General features: G+C 32.8%; 1 protein-coding gene across 1 annotated transcript in view; it reads right to left on the reverse strand.

Annotated features, from left to right (window-relative positions):
• The window catches only part of LOC105208816 (chondroitin sulfate synthase 2), a 33,354-nt gene extending 13,681 nt beyond the window's left edge, over nt 1-19,673 (reverse strand). The window contains exons 1-2 of the mRNA XM_011178868.3: nt 18,404-19,673; nt 2,284-2,958 (exon numbers count right to left, since the gene is read on the reverse strand). Of these exons, the coding sequence (XP_011177170.2) occupies nt 2,284-2,958; nt 18,404-18,619 (891 nt within the window). The 5' untranslated portion in view covers nt 18,620-19,673. The remainder of the gene's footprint in view (nt 1-2,283; nt 2,959-18,403) is intronic.
• Between the last annotated feature and the right edge of the window lie 311 nt (nt 19,674-19,984).

Raw genomic sequence — 19,984 nt, forward strand, 5'->3', positions numbered from 1 at the left:
CTCTTAAAATTATTCGAATAACCTGAAAACCGATTATTCGAATATCCGGTTTGTAACCGTTCGTGTGAATATTGACCGAGTAATACTTTTCGAATAAGTTTACAATTATTTATGTACTACGCAAGTCCCTCCAGGAATTATTAAATATTTATCAGGGTTATGGGATCCAAACCACAAATTTGGGAGTTCTTGAAAATAGCGAAATAAAGCACTTGCCACACCCATAAAATTATATTAAACAAGTAAGGAAAGGCTAAGTTCGGGTGCAACCGAACATTTTATACTCTCGCAATTTATTGAAGAAATTTAACCAATACATATATGCGGAATAAAGCTCGCCGTATTTTTGAAAAACCTACAATAAGGTATATGGAAATGTTATGACCGGATTTTAATAATTTTTGGAACAGAGACTCACTATTAGAAGAAAACAATTTCTTCTGAATTAAATTGAGATATCTGAGAGATTTACCCATATTTTCGGTTAAAATTTATCCTTAGGCGCTGAGTTCAACATGTTCGATATCTGGGGACTTGAAAAGTTATGGTCCGTTTTCGACAATTTTTTCACAAGTGAAGCCAGAGATGATATGCACTAATTGTGTAAAGTTTTATTCCGTTATCTTCATTGGTTCCTTATGTTTACATTATAAAGTGAAGGAATAAGATGGAGTTCAAAATTGAGTTATAAGGAAAGTGGTAGTGGTTGTGAACTGATTTCGCCCATTTTTTGTCCGTGTTATCAGGGTGTCAAGAAAATATTATATACCGAATTTCATTCGAATCGGTCGAATAGTTCCTGAGATATGGTTTTTGATTTTTATGGTGTGTGGTGGGGTATGTATGAGAACCGACTGCAGAAAGTTTGGTTTATATAGCTTTATTAGTTTGCGAGTTAAATACAAATAACCGATTTGGGGGCGGGGCCACGCCCACTTCCCCAAAAAAATTACACCTAAATATGCCCCCTCCTAGTGCGATCCTTTATTCCAAATTTTACTTTTATATCTTCATTTATGGCTTAGTTATGACACTTTATGTGTTTTTGGTTTTCGCCATTTTGTGGGCGTGGCAATCGTCCGATTCTGCCCATTTTCGAACTTGATCTTCTTATGGTGCCAAGGAATATTTGTGCCAAGTTTCGTCAAGATATCTTAATTTTTACTCAAGTTACAGCGTGCACAGACGGACAGACGGACGGACGGACAGACATCCGGATTTCAAATCTACTCGTCACCCTGATCACTTTGGTATATATGACTCTATATCTAACTCTTTTAGTTTTAGGTGTTACAAACAACCGTTATGTGAACAAAACTACTTTTGTTGCGAGAGTATAATAATATAAAATTCAGTACAGTTGACTTAGCAGCTTTTGAATGTATAAAAATCTGAATAAATTTCGGTTGCGTGGACTCGACTGATATGTGAACGTTATACTAAACCTATCTAACCTCCGATAACCTAAATATTAATTTAAAAAAAACATATTCGTGCGATTTTTAATCGTTTTAAGTCACTGTAATTCAATTATATGCAAAAATTTTAAATCAAATCTCTACTTTTCGGTATCTCCTCAACTGACCTCAACTTCATATTTGGACAACTTCTAACTCCGCAATGTTATATAATAACTTTTGCTGATATTATTTGTGATTGAGTAGCGTTATTTATTATTATAAAATGACGTTGCAACTTATTATCTTTGAAACGCATTGCTTATCATAAGTGTGACAAGGAAATCATATTTATATATGTATGAAGTTACTTATAAGTAAGTATTTATAATGAACATGCGAAGACCTTGCGCTTTTTTTGACTACTCATCATTTGCCATAAGCTTTATACGCTACAACGCAGTCTGCATTTATAAATACTTCTGATACTGCTTGTCTAACTGACAACCGTAAGTATTGACACTTATTTGTTGCAATCATCATTAACTCTTGTTAACATTCAATTATGCCAACTAAATTTGGTTTGACTGGGATCTACGACAATTTTTGAATGCAGTACGAAGAAGCACTAATATTTATCCGTATTTTTAAATAAGTATTTCGCACAAACAATAGTTGTCGTATTAGAATTACTTATTTAAATATTTTTTTGCAAAAAATTGCCAGTTAAGCGCGAGTTGTGATAATAAAAAATATAGATATGTGATAATCAAATGCCTTATAACGGAAAATGTAAACAGTTATACAATCTAATATGCAAATATTTGCATATTCACTTAACTCATACTCTTACTAGTACCACTATTTAAGTCAAGTGCACACTCACCTGAAAGCTTGTCTGACATCCGGCCAAATTGCTTGAATACTTTACACAGCGTCCGATATTGACGCTATGCACATTGCTGACGCCATTACGCACACACCAATCCAGATTGTTGCGCATCTTGCGTATGACACTGCTGCTGAGCAGAATGCCGGCATTTAAATCACAGTAATTACGATCACTTTGACTGCCGAGATCATCAACAGCATTGGAATTCGAGATACGACCAGACGCCGCAGCAGCAGCCGCCGCCGCTGCACTGTCACCGCCATCCGCATTTATTTGCTCCAGTCTAGCACCCATATATAGATCGAATGTGATGCTGATGTGGTAGAGCAGCGCCTTCAGTTTACGTGCATCCACGTAAACCGTATCTGGCATAATCAGAAAGTAATCGTAGTCATCGAGATAATTATCCGCAATGTATTTGATCACATGGAATGGACGTAGACTCTCGCGCGTGTCTGTGAAGCCGACAATATTCTTGAGTTTATAGTTCGTTTTCACATTGTCGGCATTAATGAAAAACTTAATTTTATTCACCAAATGCGCTGTGGTGCGATTAATCGCTGTCGCCAATGTGTTGATGTTGTCCTGTGACGTCATCACACCAATAAAGATCTTCTCGCGTATACCCAACTCGGAGGAGTAATAGCGCGGACGAATGACATTCGTCGCCTGCAAATGAAGATATAATTATTTAATAAAGAATATGAGATTTGATGAAATAATGTACGAGATATCTTCAATGAAGAAAAAAAACGAAAATTACGCTATAATTCATTGCGTGCAAGCGGCGGATATTAAAAGTGCTAAAGCAACAAAAATCTTCAGATTATATTTCTACTACAATAGGTATAGTACTTCCCTGTCCCATCTATCTATAATACATTCCAACTTGCACAGATCTTGTTTCAAACAGATGATAATGCGATATACAATGTCTTTTTTATATCTTTAATGGGGATAACCGTTAAAGTCGTAAAATAGCAAATTTGCGGTGTTATTATAAGAAGGGGGGAAAGAAGATATATCTAAATTGCATTATTATTATACTCGTATCTATTTCTCTTAACAAGCTTTAAAACGAGTAAGAAAATATGTATATTATTTATGTAAGATCGGTATCCAAATTATGTATGTACATATATTTTGGCTTAAAGAAATTTCTTTGAAAGTTTGATTTTCATATAAGGTCAGACCGATTATGCACTAACAAAGTTATTCCAATTTTTTATGTTTTGGTGATAAACCGTCGCCTCTAACAGAACATAATTTCCTGACCAATGTTTTGAATTTACTTTAATCCTTCTGCTATGTTTGGGTCAATTTGACCCAATTTTTAGTAAAACTCGTCGAAATTCGCGTGTTAGTCTAGTCGTATTGTATTGATTCTTAGTTAGCTTAGTTTGTGAAAATTGCCGTTAAAACATACATATCTCAACTATTTTTTACAATTAACATACACTTAACTTGATTCAAATAAAAAAATATGAACTCTTTCAATAAAATAGTGTTATTAGTGGAGTTTTTATAAGTGGGTCAAATTGACCCAAAACACTATATGTGTAATTTTTTCCTAACATAGCAGAAGGGTTAACCCAATAATCGAACTAAATTATCGGGATTTCCTTATACAAAGCCTTTTTCGAATGTAATTCCGGCATTAGCCGATTCTTTTTTCTTCTTTGAAATGGCACTTAAATCAATGTTTTGTTTTTTACTTTTTTGATTCTTTTTAAAGCTTGAAATATGCTTTATTCTGTTCACCTCATAAAACGTATGTAGTTTGATTGATATTTGACTGTTCCAATCATTCCTCGCGATAATATGTATAATAATATAAAGAAATTCATTATATTTGCATCAAATTGAACATTTTATTTAGAATGATCCGATTTACATGTGTCAAATATGCTCAGTTTTGTTTAACAATTTGTTGAGGGTTTGAAGATAATTTCATAACGTCACTATTATAGAAATCCTTATTGGCTATTGGCTTATTGGCCAAAACCTGGGACAGTCGATTGTTTTAATTTTATTTTAAGGCGACAAGCAACATTATACGCCATATACAGGAAAAGGTAATAAACACTTGGTACCTGGTCTTGACTATAAGGTGGATGTAATATAACCTCCCCTATCAATATGGTGTTTTCGTTATATTACGGTATAACCATCCACTTCAGAAATGCGACGATCCAGTAGCGAATCATAGATGGACATTTGGTAGACCAAATTTTGCGTAAACTCGTGTAACATCCATCTTCAAAAATACCAATCGCATTTATACAACGCGAGACACAAATTACTGATGTTTAATATTATTATCCCGGACTATTAATGTAGACAATGGCTTTGTATTACAAATAAACTGATTGTAATCGCTTTAGAACGTCGAATGTCTCATGGGTTTTTTCATTAATACATAAGCCCTGACATCACCTGCTAAGTTGTTTCTTATGTCGGAAAAAAATTAATTTAAACCATAAAAATTACTTCGTAACCTACTAAAGCCGGAAAGATGATTTTGTAATGAAAAAACATATACACTTCACCAACTTATTATATGTACATATAAGTAACAACTGTATACTCTCCGCAAGATCTTGGAAACTAGCGAATTGAACAACAATTGGAATAAATCATTTAGGTTTCAAACAGAGATTGGAGTTGCAGGGCTTCTGAATTCTAGGTCTTACCAGGCATGCTAAAATACCTTTCGGACGTCCAAAATAGTTAAATATGGGCGAAAAAATCAAATGCAATCCACAAAGTGATGTTAGATGACCAGAAAATGATGTAGATCTAGATAGCTGATATCAAAGAAATGTGTTTTATATATTCTTTCATTACGAGAGCTCAGTGCAATCGGTCGATAGATCAAAAAAACAACAAATTAATTATGCCGAGCAAAGTTGGGAGCTATTCAAAAGTAACTGGGTCGATATATGGCAATGGATGAAAGGTTCCATTACTTGACCTCGGAGCTCAATTTATAGTAATCCGAGTGGACTTTAAGTGATGAATTGAATCCCAACTCATGTCAACTATGTTTTGGAATGCGCATTTGAAATAATTGTCGTTGACCGATTTTAATAAAAACAAATTGCTTAGTTATATTGCAGTTGTTATTATGCAGTTGTAAAAGTTGGACTAATCGAAGAATTAAGAAGATAAAGGGCAAAACAATTACAGTAAACTATTTATACAATAACAATGAAAATAACGCCTTGATATGAAAAAAATTAAATCTCTAATACACATATGTATTCAAAAAGATCGAAAAACTATGTAAAATTGAAAAGATATAGTCTTTATTTTATTACAAGTGACCGCATTCTACGATGACCAAATTTAAACATGATATACATACAGATATCTTCCAATAATTGCTCCAGTTTTTCACCTGAGCGTTTCTTCTGTACTCGCACTATGCAAAATAGTTTTCAAAGCAATTCTAAATAAGCAAAGACTCGTAATGTGGGTTTCGTGGAATTTCGCGGCGGCAGCAGAACATGCGTAATTTCTCGTATTTATAAATAAAGATAAGATAAAAAAATTTGCAAATTGGCCAACTAAGTTCGGCGAAATTGTGCTTCTGGGCAAAATCTTCTTCAAGGATAAACAAAATTTCGCTAAAATTGTACAGCGGTGTGCAAATGCGTCTGTATGTACATATGTTTGCGTGGCATTATCTAAATAATTACAGGCAGCATTATCGAGAAATAGAGATGTTTTTCATTTCTTTTTTGATTGCAAAACTCACATTGGCCAATCATAACTCAAGGCCGACGCATGTGAAATGTGATAAATACACAAATACACAAGCCGCCGAAGTATGCACTGGGTTAAGAGCACAATAGTAGTTTTTAGCAGCAATTGTACTTTTTCCACTTAATGACTGCATAAATAAACTTATTTGCGTAAGCTAATAAATCGAAAGCGAAAAAATGAGGTGAACTCATTTGATTAAAGGCAAATAAACATATTTAGCTATGTCTGTACACAGACATACATAATACATAAACACTATGGCGAAGAACAGCAAATACAAGTTATTCATTATGTATTATTTATTTATTTATATTGAAAATCATGAGTTCGTAAAATATATGTTTAATCGCCGCATGCGTACACAACTGTTGAATAACTCTATACAAATGTTGCCATATGTACAGATATACATATGTACGTATATATGTACATATGTTATTGCAAAAAAAAATATCCAAAAATTGAAACCAATTGAAAAATAAACATTTGAAATATCTTGCTCATAAATAAACTAGTGAATATATAAATTAGTAGCACAAAGTAGCATCTGGCAACACTGAAAAATAAAAAAAATAATGAAAAACACAAGAAAAAATGTTAAACTGCAGTTGTGCTAATTCTTCAAGTGTTCTAGTACTCAGTTTATACTCATAGTTAATAATAAAAGAACAGATAAACTAGCGTTAATATTAAGAGAGCAACTCAATAAACAGCAAATTTTATAGTTATTTATAACTTTAAGATGGTGAAGATTCTTAATGGACGTTTTGAAATACTAATAATTGTGTTGATGTACATAGTTATAATCTCGCATACCTCATATTAAATTAAAATTTAGTGACTGTAATCTATAACAAATATTTGTTTATAATTGAATTAATTTAGCTTAAAACCACAAATAAAATTTACACAGAATTTTAAATTTTCAAAGTCCCAGGAACTATTCTATGTTCATAACTTCAACTGAATAAATCCAAATCAAAGAAATTCAAAAAAGGTGACTCGTGAATGACCAACTCAATCGCATATTCCGGCGTTCCAAGAGCTGCAGTGCGATCGCTTGCCAATCATAATGTCCATCGACGATCTATGAGATTTTTTCTTTGAAAAGCACAACAACTTAAAGATGACTCTAGTTTTTCAAACACATATTTATGTGATTATTATTGTTTCTAGGACCTTAATAGTGATATTGGGCACATACATATACTATAATAGAGACTTCGCGCACTACTCAAATTACCCTTGAATGTTCTCTCGGTTCTTAATTAAGTTACTAAAGAAGAAGATTTTAAAACTGAGAAAATTTACGAAATCTAAAACAATATAATAAACCCAGAGGATCAGACGGTGATAAAAGCAAATCTAAAACAAGTAAGGAAAGGTTAAGTTCGGGTGCAACCGAACACTTTATACTCTCGCATTTTATTGAAGAAATTTTATTAAAACAACACCCTAATTTACCTATAAATTCGGCACAAAGTTTAATAGAATAACGAAAATCGTCCTATATAGTGTATGAGGGCTGAGGAAATTCCTGAACCGATTTCATTCATTTTCACCAGCAAGGTACACTATATTCAAGACTATATCTCACATATTAATCAATACATATATGCAGATTAAAGCCCACCATATTTTTGAAAAGCCTATAATTAGGTATATGGGAGCTAGGAGATGTTATTATCCGATTTTAATAATTTTTGGAACCGAGACACACTATTAGAATAAACAATTTCCTCTGAATTACATTAAATTATCAGAGAGATTTCTCCATATTTTCGGTTAAAATTTATCCTTAGGCGCGGAGTTCAACATTTTCGATAACAGGGGCCTTGAAAAGTTATAGTCCGTTTTCGACAATTTTTTCTCAAGTGAAGCGAGAGATGATATGTACTATTTGTGTAAAGTTTTATTCCGCTATCTTCATTGGTTCCTTATGTATACATTATAAAGTGAAGGAATCAGATGGAGTAGTTCCTGAGATATGGTTTTGACCCATAAGTGGGAGATGCCACGCCCATTGTTCATTTTGTAAAAAAATCTGAGTGCAGCTTCCTTCTGCTATTTCTTCTGTAAAATTTAGTGTTTCTGACGTTTCTCGTTAGTGAGTTAACCGACATTTAGTCATATTCAACCTAACCTTTGTATGGGAGGTGGGCGTGGTTATTATCCGATTTCTTTCATTTTTGGACTGCATAAGGAAACGGATAAAAGAAACGACTGCAGAAAGTTTGGTTTATATAGCTTTATTAGTTTGCGAGTTATATACAAAAAACCTATTTGAGGGCGGGGTCACGCTCACTTTTCCAAAAAAATTACATCCAAATGTGCCCCTCCCTAATACGATCCTATGTTCCAAATTTTATTTTCATAACTTTATTTATGGCTTAGTTATGACACTTTATAAGTTTTTGGTTTTCGCCATTTTGTGGGCGTGGCAATGGTCCGATTTTGCCCATTTTCGAAAGCAACCTCCTCAGGTGCCAAGGAATACGTGTTCCAAGTTTCCTTAAGATATCTCAATTTTTAATCAATCAAGTTGCACTGACAGACGGACGGACGGACAGACAGACATTCGGATTTTGACTCGTCTTGTCACCCTGATCATTTTGATATATATAACCCTATATCTAACTCGTTTAGTTTTATGACTTGCAAACAACCGTTAGGTGAACAAAACTATAATACTCTCTTAGCAACTTTTGTTGCGAGAGTATAATAAGCCAACTTAATCTCTATACTTGAAATATTAGGACCATCGTGAGTCGGACATCTTACAACATGGTCTCAAGCTATCTTTCATTTAGTTTGGAATAATTGCAAAGTGCTGAAACACTGCAAATCATACTAAAAACGGAATTTGGGCATTCATTTAATCCAATTCACATTTTCTCTTATAGCGCAGGCTATTGAGTTATCACTCATTTGATCTTTAACCCATAATCAGCGCTGCACATAGTAGAAGTATGGATGTACAAATCGTCGACGATTTAAATTAGATTTAGATTTTATACTCAGAGTAATCTTCACTGACGGTATATTATTCATAAAAGAAACTAATCAGATTATTGTTATCTAAGCTATCCCTTCTTTTATTTTTATTCCATTAGTAAAATAAACACACAGCGCCTACAACAACAGCAGTTCTTTCAAATCAATTTAACCTTAAATACAGCTGAACATATGGTTATAAGTAGACTTTCCCTAAAAATGTTAAAAATGTCTTAAAATTTACGTAGAAAACACTTCTTAAGAGTGTCCACTCAACTGAAATGGAATCGTCTGACGCCAAAATTCCAGCTGAAACACTTAACTTCAATGACATGTGCACATAAGTACATCGGCAAATAGGAATGCCTTCATAGGCTCTTACCGCCATATCTGAAATCATGAATACACAAACACCCGCCTGCGTGGCTACGAGGCTAGGTATCACCCTCAAAATCTAACACAGCGAAAAGGTGTGTCTTCGGCTTCAAGTACTTTAATACTAATCCATTAAGTATTATAAGAAAATGAAAACGGGAATATCTATATTCAGATATATGTACACAGAAGTATGAGTGCACTTAAGTGTTTAAACATACAGTTATTCAATATAAAACCAAATGCCGCTATAATTGCTGAAAGAGCTTCTTAAACATCGTTCCAGTGTGAATCAGACGATTACGAACGCACACGAACACCAAAACGATTATTTAGAACTAACGAAGAAACAATATTGATTTTAAGAACAATGATAACAAATCTAACATATGAGGAGGGAAAGGGGAAACATACCTGAAGACATGGGCAAAAATACGCTATTACGTATCTGCTGGCAGGAGTATATTTGTATTTAAGTGCAAACGAATACATATTTATGTGTGTCTTACTAGAGAATAATAAAACTATATCATTAGGGGAATTCACTTTACATTGCACATTTAAATTCTAAGAATGCAATAAAAGTATTTTGCAGTCGATTTTATTCACAAAATGTGTGGAAATACATTAGTAAACATTTTATTAAGAAAATTATTCATTTGATGAATACTAAATTTGCATAACAATCCATTTAGAGCGGGGAAAAAATAAGCTCCTTTTCTAGTAATAAAAAGAATTTCTATTCATGGCAAATTTCTTTATAAAGTGTAAGAAATCTTTTAGCTGTATTTCATTCGTCACGCTTTGGAGAGGAGCGAATCGAACAAGCAACTGGCATAGATCGCAGAGAATGGCATAATCAAATATAGAGAATAAAAAGTGGTTATATGGCCACGCTTGTTGTTGTTGTTTCTTAGAATAATTTCAGACGAGACAGCGGAAAATTCTGAATCAAAGACGTCTTTTAAAGTATGTACTATAGTTAAATAATTAAGAAATGACTAAGTTCGGGTGGAATGGACCTTTAAATATATTTATTTAATTGATTATATAAAGTTATCATTGAATGATGTAGACCCCTTTTTTAAGGATATTGAGTTATAAATTATAATGTCAAAAGAGCTTACTAGACTAAAAATTAAAATCAAGAGCAGTATCATGACCCTATTAAAATTTCGGGATTGGTGGGTCAACTTTATCAACGAATTTTACGTTTTTAGGACCTTGTCGTATTTATATTTAGTTGGAAAGTGAATTTTTTGAAAAATTCGATAATTGAAAATACGATCCTGTCCTCGCTGATTACAATGATCTTCAAATTTTACGTTAAAATGTTTGTAGAATTTTCTGCGACCATTCACTACAGGTCAAGGGCAAAAAGAGCTATTGAATAGCAGTTCGGATAATATAGTGGGTCGTGATTAGTGTATTATTTCAGTGTGAATCGATCCATTCTGAGCTTGGGCGACACACTTCTCTCACAAAGCTTTCATAGATCTGACTTTAAAGATAAGTTCAACACCTATCTCTTATACCTTTGTATAAAAAATTACATCGATCAACTTCCCTTTACTGTCATCTAAATTCATTTTGTAGATTTTTTTTGATGTTCCGTCCGTAACGATTATATTTATACACGTGTCTTTAGATCTAACCACAAAACACCCTATTGGACTGAACTGAATGGTATGTACTTTACAGCCCGCCTATTACTCCGTTTTGCCTGTTTTCATACTGTTTTATAAGGTAACGAAATACAATGTTTTCAAAAAGTTTCTAATCAGTTATAGTCATGAGTGTGTAAATTAAAACATTTATTGTCGGTTAAGTATAATTATTAGGCATCACACACTACCGTTTTGATAAAAAAAAGAGTGTTACCTTATATGATAGATAAATATATGAAATAATAAACGCGCCGCTTATCGACGAAGTAGCATAAAGACAGCTACAGATAAAAGTAAACCGTCACTTCTTCACACTTATGTATTTACTTAGTATTAAGCAGTATGAAGTATGTGTAAAGAGCAAATTCCATAATTTGGGTTATCACAAGCTTTCATATAAACTACTACTAACTAAAGTGGACAAGGTTAAGGTGAATTGCATACACGTAAATAATAGTGCATAAATAACCACATATAAAGTCATTCATATTTATCGTTATAGTTCATAGACAATTTTTTTTATATTTTTACAGCCACACTTTGAAGCCTGCCGCATACACGCGTGAATTTGCAACGAAAATACTCTTATATTTATAAGCATGCAACACGATGCCTAGCAACATTTTATTGTTGCATTTAGAACACGCGCCAGAAGTGATCTGCAATCTACAAATCTTATGCAAATATCAATTAACCGTTGCATAGCAATTGCCGCGTTCGCACATCGCAACGACCATCACTTAAAAAAAATATAGCAACAACAACAATAATAACAAATAAGTAAACAAAGAAACTGAAATCCGTGCAACCTGCAAAGCAATCAGTTGTAATCTGCGAGAATTGTTTGTAATTGAAAAATTCGAATACCCATTCATAAAGCCAACCAGTCAGTCAGCCAGCCAACACTGCCGATTCCGTGCAATTTGCGACTGTATTTCAATTTCCTTCTTCAACGGATCCACAACATTTGTATATTTGTATATGGGAGTATGGGGATGCAAGTGCACAGTGCCGGAGGCGACACGATCGACGGTTTGTAGTTGCGATTGATATACTTTTGTACTGTACTCACCTATATATACAAACATTTATATGAACTGCTCAAGCCTCAATATTCTGGCATTCATAAATCCAATTGCATAGTTCTGCATGTATGTTTATATGTGGCAAAAGCACGAACGAAATAATAACAAACAATAAAGCACAGCAAACATTCATTATCTTACTCAAATATGTAATAGCTGAATCGGATGTCTTACTGTTTGTGGTTAGTAACTGATTAAGAAAGCATCAAACATCTTTCAACATATGATCTTGAACAATATCAACAATATCATTATTAAAACATTCTTATAAGTCAAAAAACAATTTCGAGCTTCGGAAGGAGATGCAATGATTATTATTTCAAGTATAAGAGAAGACTTTTATAAATAAGACTGGGTGACAAATAAGACGATTTAAGAAGACATAAATCGGCTATGATAATCAATAAAGAGGAAGACATATAAACATATTGAATTTTTACGACTGCTAAAGTGTTCTAGAGTGTCTGATGTTCTATAAAAGTACTGTTGAAAATATCAATAATGGTTTTATAACAATTAAAATTAATTTAAATAATATGGAAATGAGGTGAGAACTCATATTTTACAAATTTAAGAAAGAAATAAAATTAAAGAACAAGTAAAAAATAAAAATAGAAATTCATGGGAAATTACAGAAATAAGATCTCTATTGTAAATTAGAAAAAAATATACACATTTGAGCTATAATACATTAGATGGTGTTTCGAGTGGCTTGTGCACAAAGCTTTTGGAAACCAATTATGCTTTTAAAATACCCATTTTCTTCGAAAAAATCTTTAATTAGACATTAAGCTAAATATTGTTTAATAGCGTTGGTAGTACAGTATACTCTCGAAAAGTAAATCGATTGGTATTTTGGGAAATTTACTTTTTCGAATAATTTACTTTTCCAAATATATACATAAATTATCTGTTTTCATAATATTAAATGCATTTTTAAACTTAAAAAATTCATTCATTTGTTTGCTTCAATAAAACATATGGATTTACATGAAAAACATATTTACATTTATATACATACATACATGTGTATTTACTATGAAGAGAAAAAATCTTGAATATCCCTTTGTTTTTTTTTTCTTTTGCAATATATTTTCTGACCATTTTTGTACGACAATTCAAAAAGTCTGACACCTGATTTGCATCTTTTTCATTTTTAAACCAATGGATCAAGTAGGAGAGTTTATTTACTAAAAAGACGCGATAAACAAGAGAGTAAGTGTTTTTGCAACATGGTAAAAAACGCTGCTTGCTTCGTTTCGAATTTTTTATCACACTCTCCGAAAAGTAAATTAAAAAATTTAATTTTTCGAGGTGCATGTGTAATCTTAAAGGTGATTAACTTTTCCGCGATTATTTACTTTCTGAGAATTTACTTTTCGAGAGTATACTGTATTGAGAAACACTAGCAAGGGTTATGATGCTAAGACGGTACTTTTAATATTTTAAATGGATTTTTCAGTCATATCCACTCTATCGGTAAAACCACGAGTAGATATGTCATATATAATTGTTGGTCACCATCAGCGATGGTTAAGGTATATCACAATGTTCATGTTTCTCTAAAGAGACTTCTAAACACTTCTAAAATTAATTTAGGTTCATATCTAATAAACCCAAATTTAGGAAAAGATCTGACAGAAATTGAACGAAGACCGAATCTAATGAGAATATACTCGAATTTCTGTATCCCTATACTATTTTTATGAATGTGTAAAACAACATTGAGGAATCTCAAAACCGCAATTAGAACTAGAAAGTAATAAGTTCCAGCCATTTAAAACTGAACACACTCTTAGAGAGTAATAGAACAAATAACTAAAGGTCTGGTTATACTGAAGGAGCAGAAATTTGTCATCGCCGCTTGAAGTCCCAAAGTCGACAGTTAAGACATTTTTTTATGTCGGAACGAACAGCATTATAATACTTGACTTTTATTCACAAGTGTAGTATGTATTTGAATAGAGTAGATTGTCGAGAAAAAAGTCATCTCTCGACGAAAAAAAGAAAATTTTATGAATCTCTCACCAACTCTAAGCTAATATATAGTGCACGCTTGACTTGAGTTTGGGCTGTTTAAAATTTCCGTAAATTGGTAATGAAAATTTTAATTGAAAAAAATATATGTACATAAATAATGTATGACACACCTGTAAAACCAGCTCAAATAATGAAAAAAAAATAAACATCATCATAAAAACTACAAGTTTTATCACTGAATATAGCCTTGTGCATCAAATTATATAAAAAACATACATATACACTTTATTGTTATTTTTCATAATCGCAATTTTTTTTTTTAATTATTACCATTATACATTTTCCCTTTTGTTGGTGGTAATGACATAAATGACTTTTGGCCCAACCGACCGCATTGTTGTTATGTGTTTTTGGTATTATTGCTCACTAAACCAAGTTGGTAGTAAATATAATAGTTTTCGCCATATAGATATGAGCTAGTCGGCGAATATATATTTACAGAAATAACTTTATGTTACACTATTTATATCTACGCGTTAGTACACCAGTTAAATATATATAGACTAAATTATGGCGTACAAATTATGATGGACTTTGACTCGGAAAGCGAAAAGCGACAAGGAAAGAGATCGGTGACTAGGGTTGTTATTTGCCCGTAGCGTTTGCATACCCATTTGAAGTATATATGTAAGTACATGAGTTACTACATTTATGTTAAATGAAGCAATCAGACATACAACACTTAATATAATGAAATTTGAGCGATTTACTCGGCGTGAGTGCGTTTAGATGAAGAAATACTTAAACTGGAACTTAGCTACATCAACAACTGTTTGTGCATAAGTAAGGAAGAGCAATGAGGAAAATCTTAAAACGAGGGAAATCTCACAGCAATTCAATGAGACGGTATTTATATACATATTTACATTTTATTTATGATTTAGACAATTTCACAAAAATAGGTCAAATATATAGCGGAGAAATTGGAGCAATAAATAGTTCCATTAAGTTTTTTATTTAATTTTAGACATAAGACAATAGTCGTAAATTACTGAATGAACTTCAAGTCACCGTGTGGATACTAAAGATATGAGGGATCTAAAAAATATATAGATATAATATTGGAAATCGTAGAGTCCGATAGTCATGTAATCGCTGCTTCATTTGTAGCTGCTAAACATTGCAGAACAAACTGTTTCGAGAAATTAACATGGATACAACACGCAAAGAAAACCTCAAGAACCAAATTTCCATCTGCAAATCGCTCCTAAATCGCAACAAAATTTATTAGTTTCTGAAGAAAATGGGTACTGGTAATGGAAAAGGCACCAACCTTTACGACAAAGTCAATCGAAAACTGTAGTGGTCGAATCTCGCTGAGCAACCGCAAACAGTTATCAAGCCAGGGTAGATCAGGAAGGATTTGCTATATGTTTGATGAATTTGGAAGGGAATTGTTTACTATGTGCAGCTCAGCTACGGCCAAACTCTTAATTCGGATCAGTACTGTCAACAATTGAATTGTCTGGAGAAAGTTTTCGCCTAGAAGCGCCCAGCTTTTGTCAAAAGTGGATTAATTGCTTTTCATCAGGAAAACATCAAGCCACACACATCGATAGTGACTCGCCAGAAGCTAGATTTGGGGGTCCTTATACATATATCTTATAGTCTAGAGATACCACCAAGTGATTACTACTTCTTACTGTCGATGTCAATGAATTAGCTTCAAGTGAAGCTGGTGGAAATGGACTAGGGTTTCTAAAAAATGGCAACAAGTTATCGAACAAAACAGTACATATTTGACCAAAATCTATAAATAAACTATGTAAAACAAAAATTATGGATTTTTATTACTAGACCTAGACTGAACCTATCTACTAACCTCCATATTCGCCAGATATAACTAAAGGGTGGCTCAAAATAAAGAGTACCTTAAAGGACTGTCGTTTTACAAAGATGCGAGAAATCTTCGAAATAGCTAAAAGTTATCCCAAAAATCAAGTTTGAGATGTGTTTCGACGTTTAGAATAAGCGCTGGCATTAGTATAATACATAATATCGAATGTGGACTATTTTAAAGGAGACAACAATAATGTAGACGAATGAATAACCATTTTTTTTTATAAAACGAAAATTCCCGTTATTTTTTGAACACAATAAAATACCTGCTCTAAATGTTGTCTGCTGACAATTCTTTAATCTTACGGCGAACCAATAATCCATATACAATCGCATAATCACGACAGCTGATTGAATCACGTGTTTTGGAAAACCCTATTACATTATTAAGTGCGATTAAATGAAAAGAATGGATTTATAAGCAAGTAATCTAAATAAAAAGCAATATAAAATTATTTATTAGCGTATTTAACTGCATAAAGTACAAATATTTTTAGGTTTAGAGAAGTTTAAAATATGCCATACTAATGTATGTCTGTATGTATGATCATATATTTACCGACAACAGAACTGTCAATGATAACAGCAAATGAATGAATGCTCGACGTTTTGACGTAACAGTGTTATTATATGCGTTGACTAGACTGGAAATATATATGCACATATGTATACATATTTAACTGTTCGATCGGTTTTAACGCAAAATTGTGTGGAAGCCAAAGAACAAATTAAAGGTGGCCCGCCTTTGCAATATATGTATGTAGATAACTACATTGCGTTCGGCCACACTATGAGCAAATGTATTTATTTATCTTTACCGCACACAATTTTAAGTAGTGTGAATGCTTGTTCGTATATATATATCACCACACACACCCAAAAAAAATAAAAATAAAAAAACCTAAAAAATATTATACAAAAAATATAAAAAACTAAAAAAGCTAGCGAAGAGCTAAAATAAAAATGTTAACGTGTTCAACAGGCGAAATGAATTGAAAAGGAAATTGGCACAGCGTAGCATAAACACACACGCACACGTCCATATGTAATTGCAATGAAGCAAAGAAGGAAGATAGAGTGTGACGTGTTCAATAATAAGGCAGATAAGGCGGAAGGTCAAAAAGCAAGAAAAAAATAAAAAAAAAGAATTATAAATGATATTTTTTATGTGTATGTGCGCACACACATGTACAAATTAGCGGCTTGAATCGTTTCAACTGTAAAGTAATGTATCGATAATTGTGAACTTTGGTGCCGCTTTGTATTTCTGTAGTAGTGTCGATACTCGCGTAAAGGTTTGTTAACAAAACACGTGCTTTTAGCCTAATGAACTATATAGGTATAAGTGTGTGTATGTATATATGTAACAGACGTTTAAATAGCGGCGTCATTCTATTTGCAATGCTCTCGAAGCTACAAAGCACACACAATAGTCATATTTATAACGGAAACGAAGTTAACAAGTAGGATAATTGTTATTTGCATAAGTAATGTAGGCAACTGCTAAACGATTACGCAGCATTACACTAATTACTGTTAAAAGTAATTGTAATTAATATTTAAAGTAATTGTAATTAATATTTAATATACTTCTAATTACTATTAAAAAATAATTATAATTACTGTTATAAAAAATTGAAGATATTGTTAATTTAGTACTTGAACTATCAATGGCTGATTGCACAGCCTTCAGTCTTCAAATTTTAAGAAAGTAAACAAATAGACGAAGAACAAGTGGCATTGCGCCTTCATTCATGCCCACTTTCATAAGTATGCTATTTACATATGTACATACATATGTATCTACGCGCACTTGTGTAGGCCGCCTACTGAATGGCACTAAAGCACATGGCGACATACATACAGACATGCATACAAACATAAAATCTAGTCAATTAGAAAAGCACATAAACAGCAAATTTAATAGCTCGAGTGTTGAAGAAATCGTATGTATTTATGTACATAAATAAGTATTTATGAATATTTAAGTGGCGTTTGTTTATCAATTAATATTGAATGCATTAAAACAAAAATAAAGTTCACATATATATAAGTACGAAGGCGTGTAAAGAGTTATACAATATTATAGATAAAAAAAATACCTAAATCCTCGACAAAAAAGTAATACAACCTTTGAATTATATATTGTGTAAATATTTATTAAATTATATTGAACTGAGCGTTAACTTGCTTGTGTAATTAATGAAAATATTGTACAATAATTGACACACAATTACTGTTTGTATTAAATTTAACAGTCACATAAATAAAAGCAGCTATCAACTCGTTGTTTTAGACTATAAATTGAATTAAATTTTTTATGACAAACTCATTATTTACACTTACCGGTTTCTTTGCTGCCAATGGTTTGCTAATTAAATTCAAATGTGGCTCAAATTCCTGACCGAACTTTTCAATTAGACTATTCTCAGCAGCCTCTTGTGGGCATTCTTCTTTTTGCACCAGATCCCAAACATCCTCTGGCAAATAGAAACTCAACGCCAAACCCACGAGTATGCCAAATATGAAGTAGTGATTTCGACTAAGCGCTGATCTACGCATGATCAGTTTTATAAAATTTTAAAATAATAAAATCTAATTGGCAATCGATTGTGCAAATGCAGCAGCTGATTGTTGGTTGGCAGGGTAACACGGTGATAAGGATGAGTAAAAAACGTTTCGAGTATAAACAAAAAGCAGCAATTTGAGAACACACAATGCAGCTAGCTAACTGATGAACGTGCCCTTGACAACACTTTGCGTCAAACGTTGGGAGGAAAAATCATCTTGACGAGGACGAATTAATGGCTGCACTGTATGTTGTTAAAATATATATTTTTTTTGTTTTTTCCTTAGCTTTACTTCAGTTACTGGAGATGAGTTGTTGTTGCAGCCAGCAGTGTTACTTTTGTATCTGCGGCTTTGTTAACGCCAGCGCAAGATGTTGATCTGGCAGTGAAGTTTGCCACTTGCTTCACGCGTTGCACCACTACACACAGATACACACATGCATATAATTAACACGCTGCAGCACAAACACACGCGCGCCAATAATAAACCACGCACGCACGCAACAGGCGAAGAATATAACTCAAGCCGGCAGACGCAAACCGATCGGCAATTCAGCAGACAAAAAAGACGATACTGACAAATAGACAACTGAAAGATACTTTGCCGATTCTTTTTTCCTCACGCCACTCTTTGCACACTTTTTTTATTTTGCAATTTTATTTTTCGTTTACTATTTACATGTAGCGCTGCTTATTTATTTGTTAAATTATTTATTATTTATTTTTATTTTATTTTTTTTTTGGTATTTTTGGCACAATCACAAGCATACTTTTCACTGATCGCTGGTGCTGTGGCGATAAATCACGTTTTACCGGTGTTTTGCTGGCCTATTCCATTCATATTTGATAGCGCTACGTATTTCATTCAATGGCAAGCATATAGCAACTGATTAAATTAATTTAAAAATCAGCATTAATTAACACAGCATATAAGGCAACAACAACAACACAATAGCACACAGCAAATAATAATCAAAAATTTTAATGCCAAAGAAATCGCGACATGCCGCACGGAAAACACAACCGCACTCCACGAAAGAATTAACAAATCTATTCACCAGCGAGGTGAATAACACAGCACAGTTGTTGTGTTTTTGTTTTCCGTATTTACCATTTGATAACTTGTTCAAGCTTGTGCAATCATGCAGAAGTTAGCGGCATCCAACGGTGAGGGGTGACTAATAACGCTGAGTAATCAGCAAACGATCTTCAGGCAATAATTTAAAAAATACGTGGCGATTTAGTGGAAAATTAACCATATATAATGCATATAGATTTGAAAAATCAGAAATTAAAGCTTGAAATGCTAACAATTAATATTACTTTGTTTTAATAAAAATGTATAAAAGGAAATCTA

This window comes from Zeugodacus cucurbitae, chromosome 5 (genome assembly GCF_028554725.1).
Source record: "Zeugodacus cucurbitae isolate PBARC_wt_2022May chromosome 5, idZeuCucr1.2, whole genome shotgun sequence".
NCBI lineage: Eukaryota > Metazoa > Arthropoda > Insecta > Diptera > Tephritidae > Zeugodacus > Zeugodacus cucurbitae.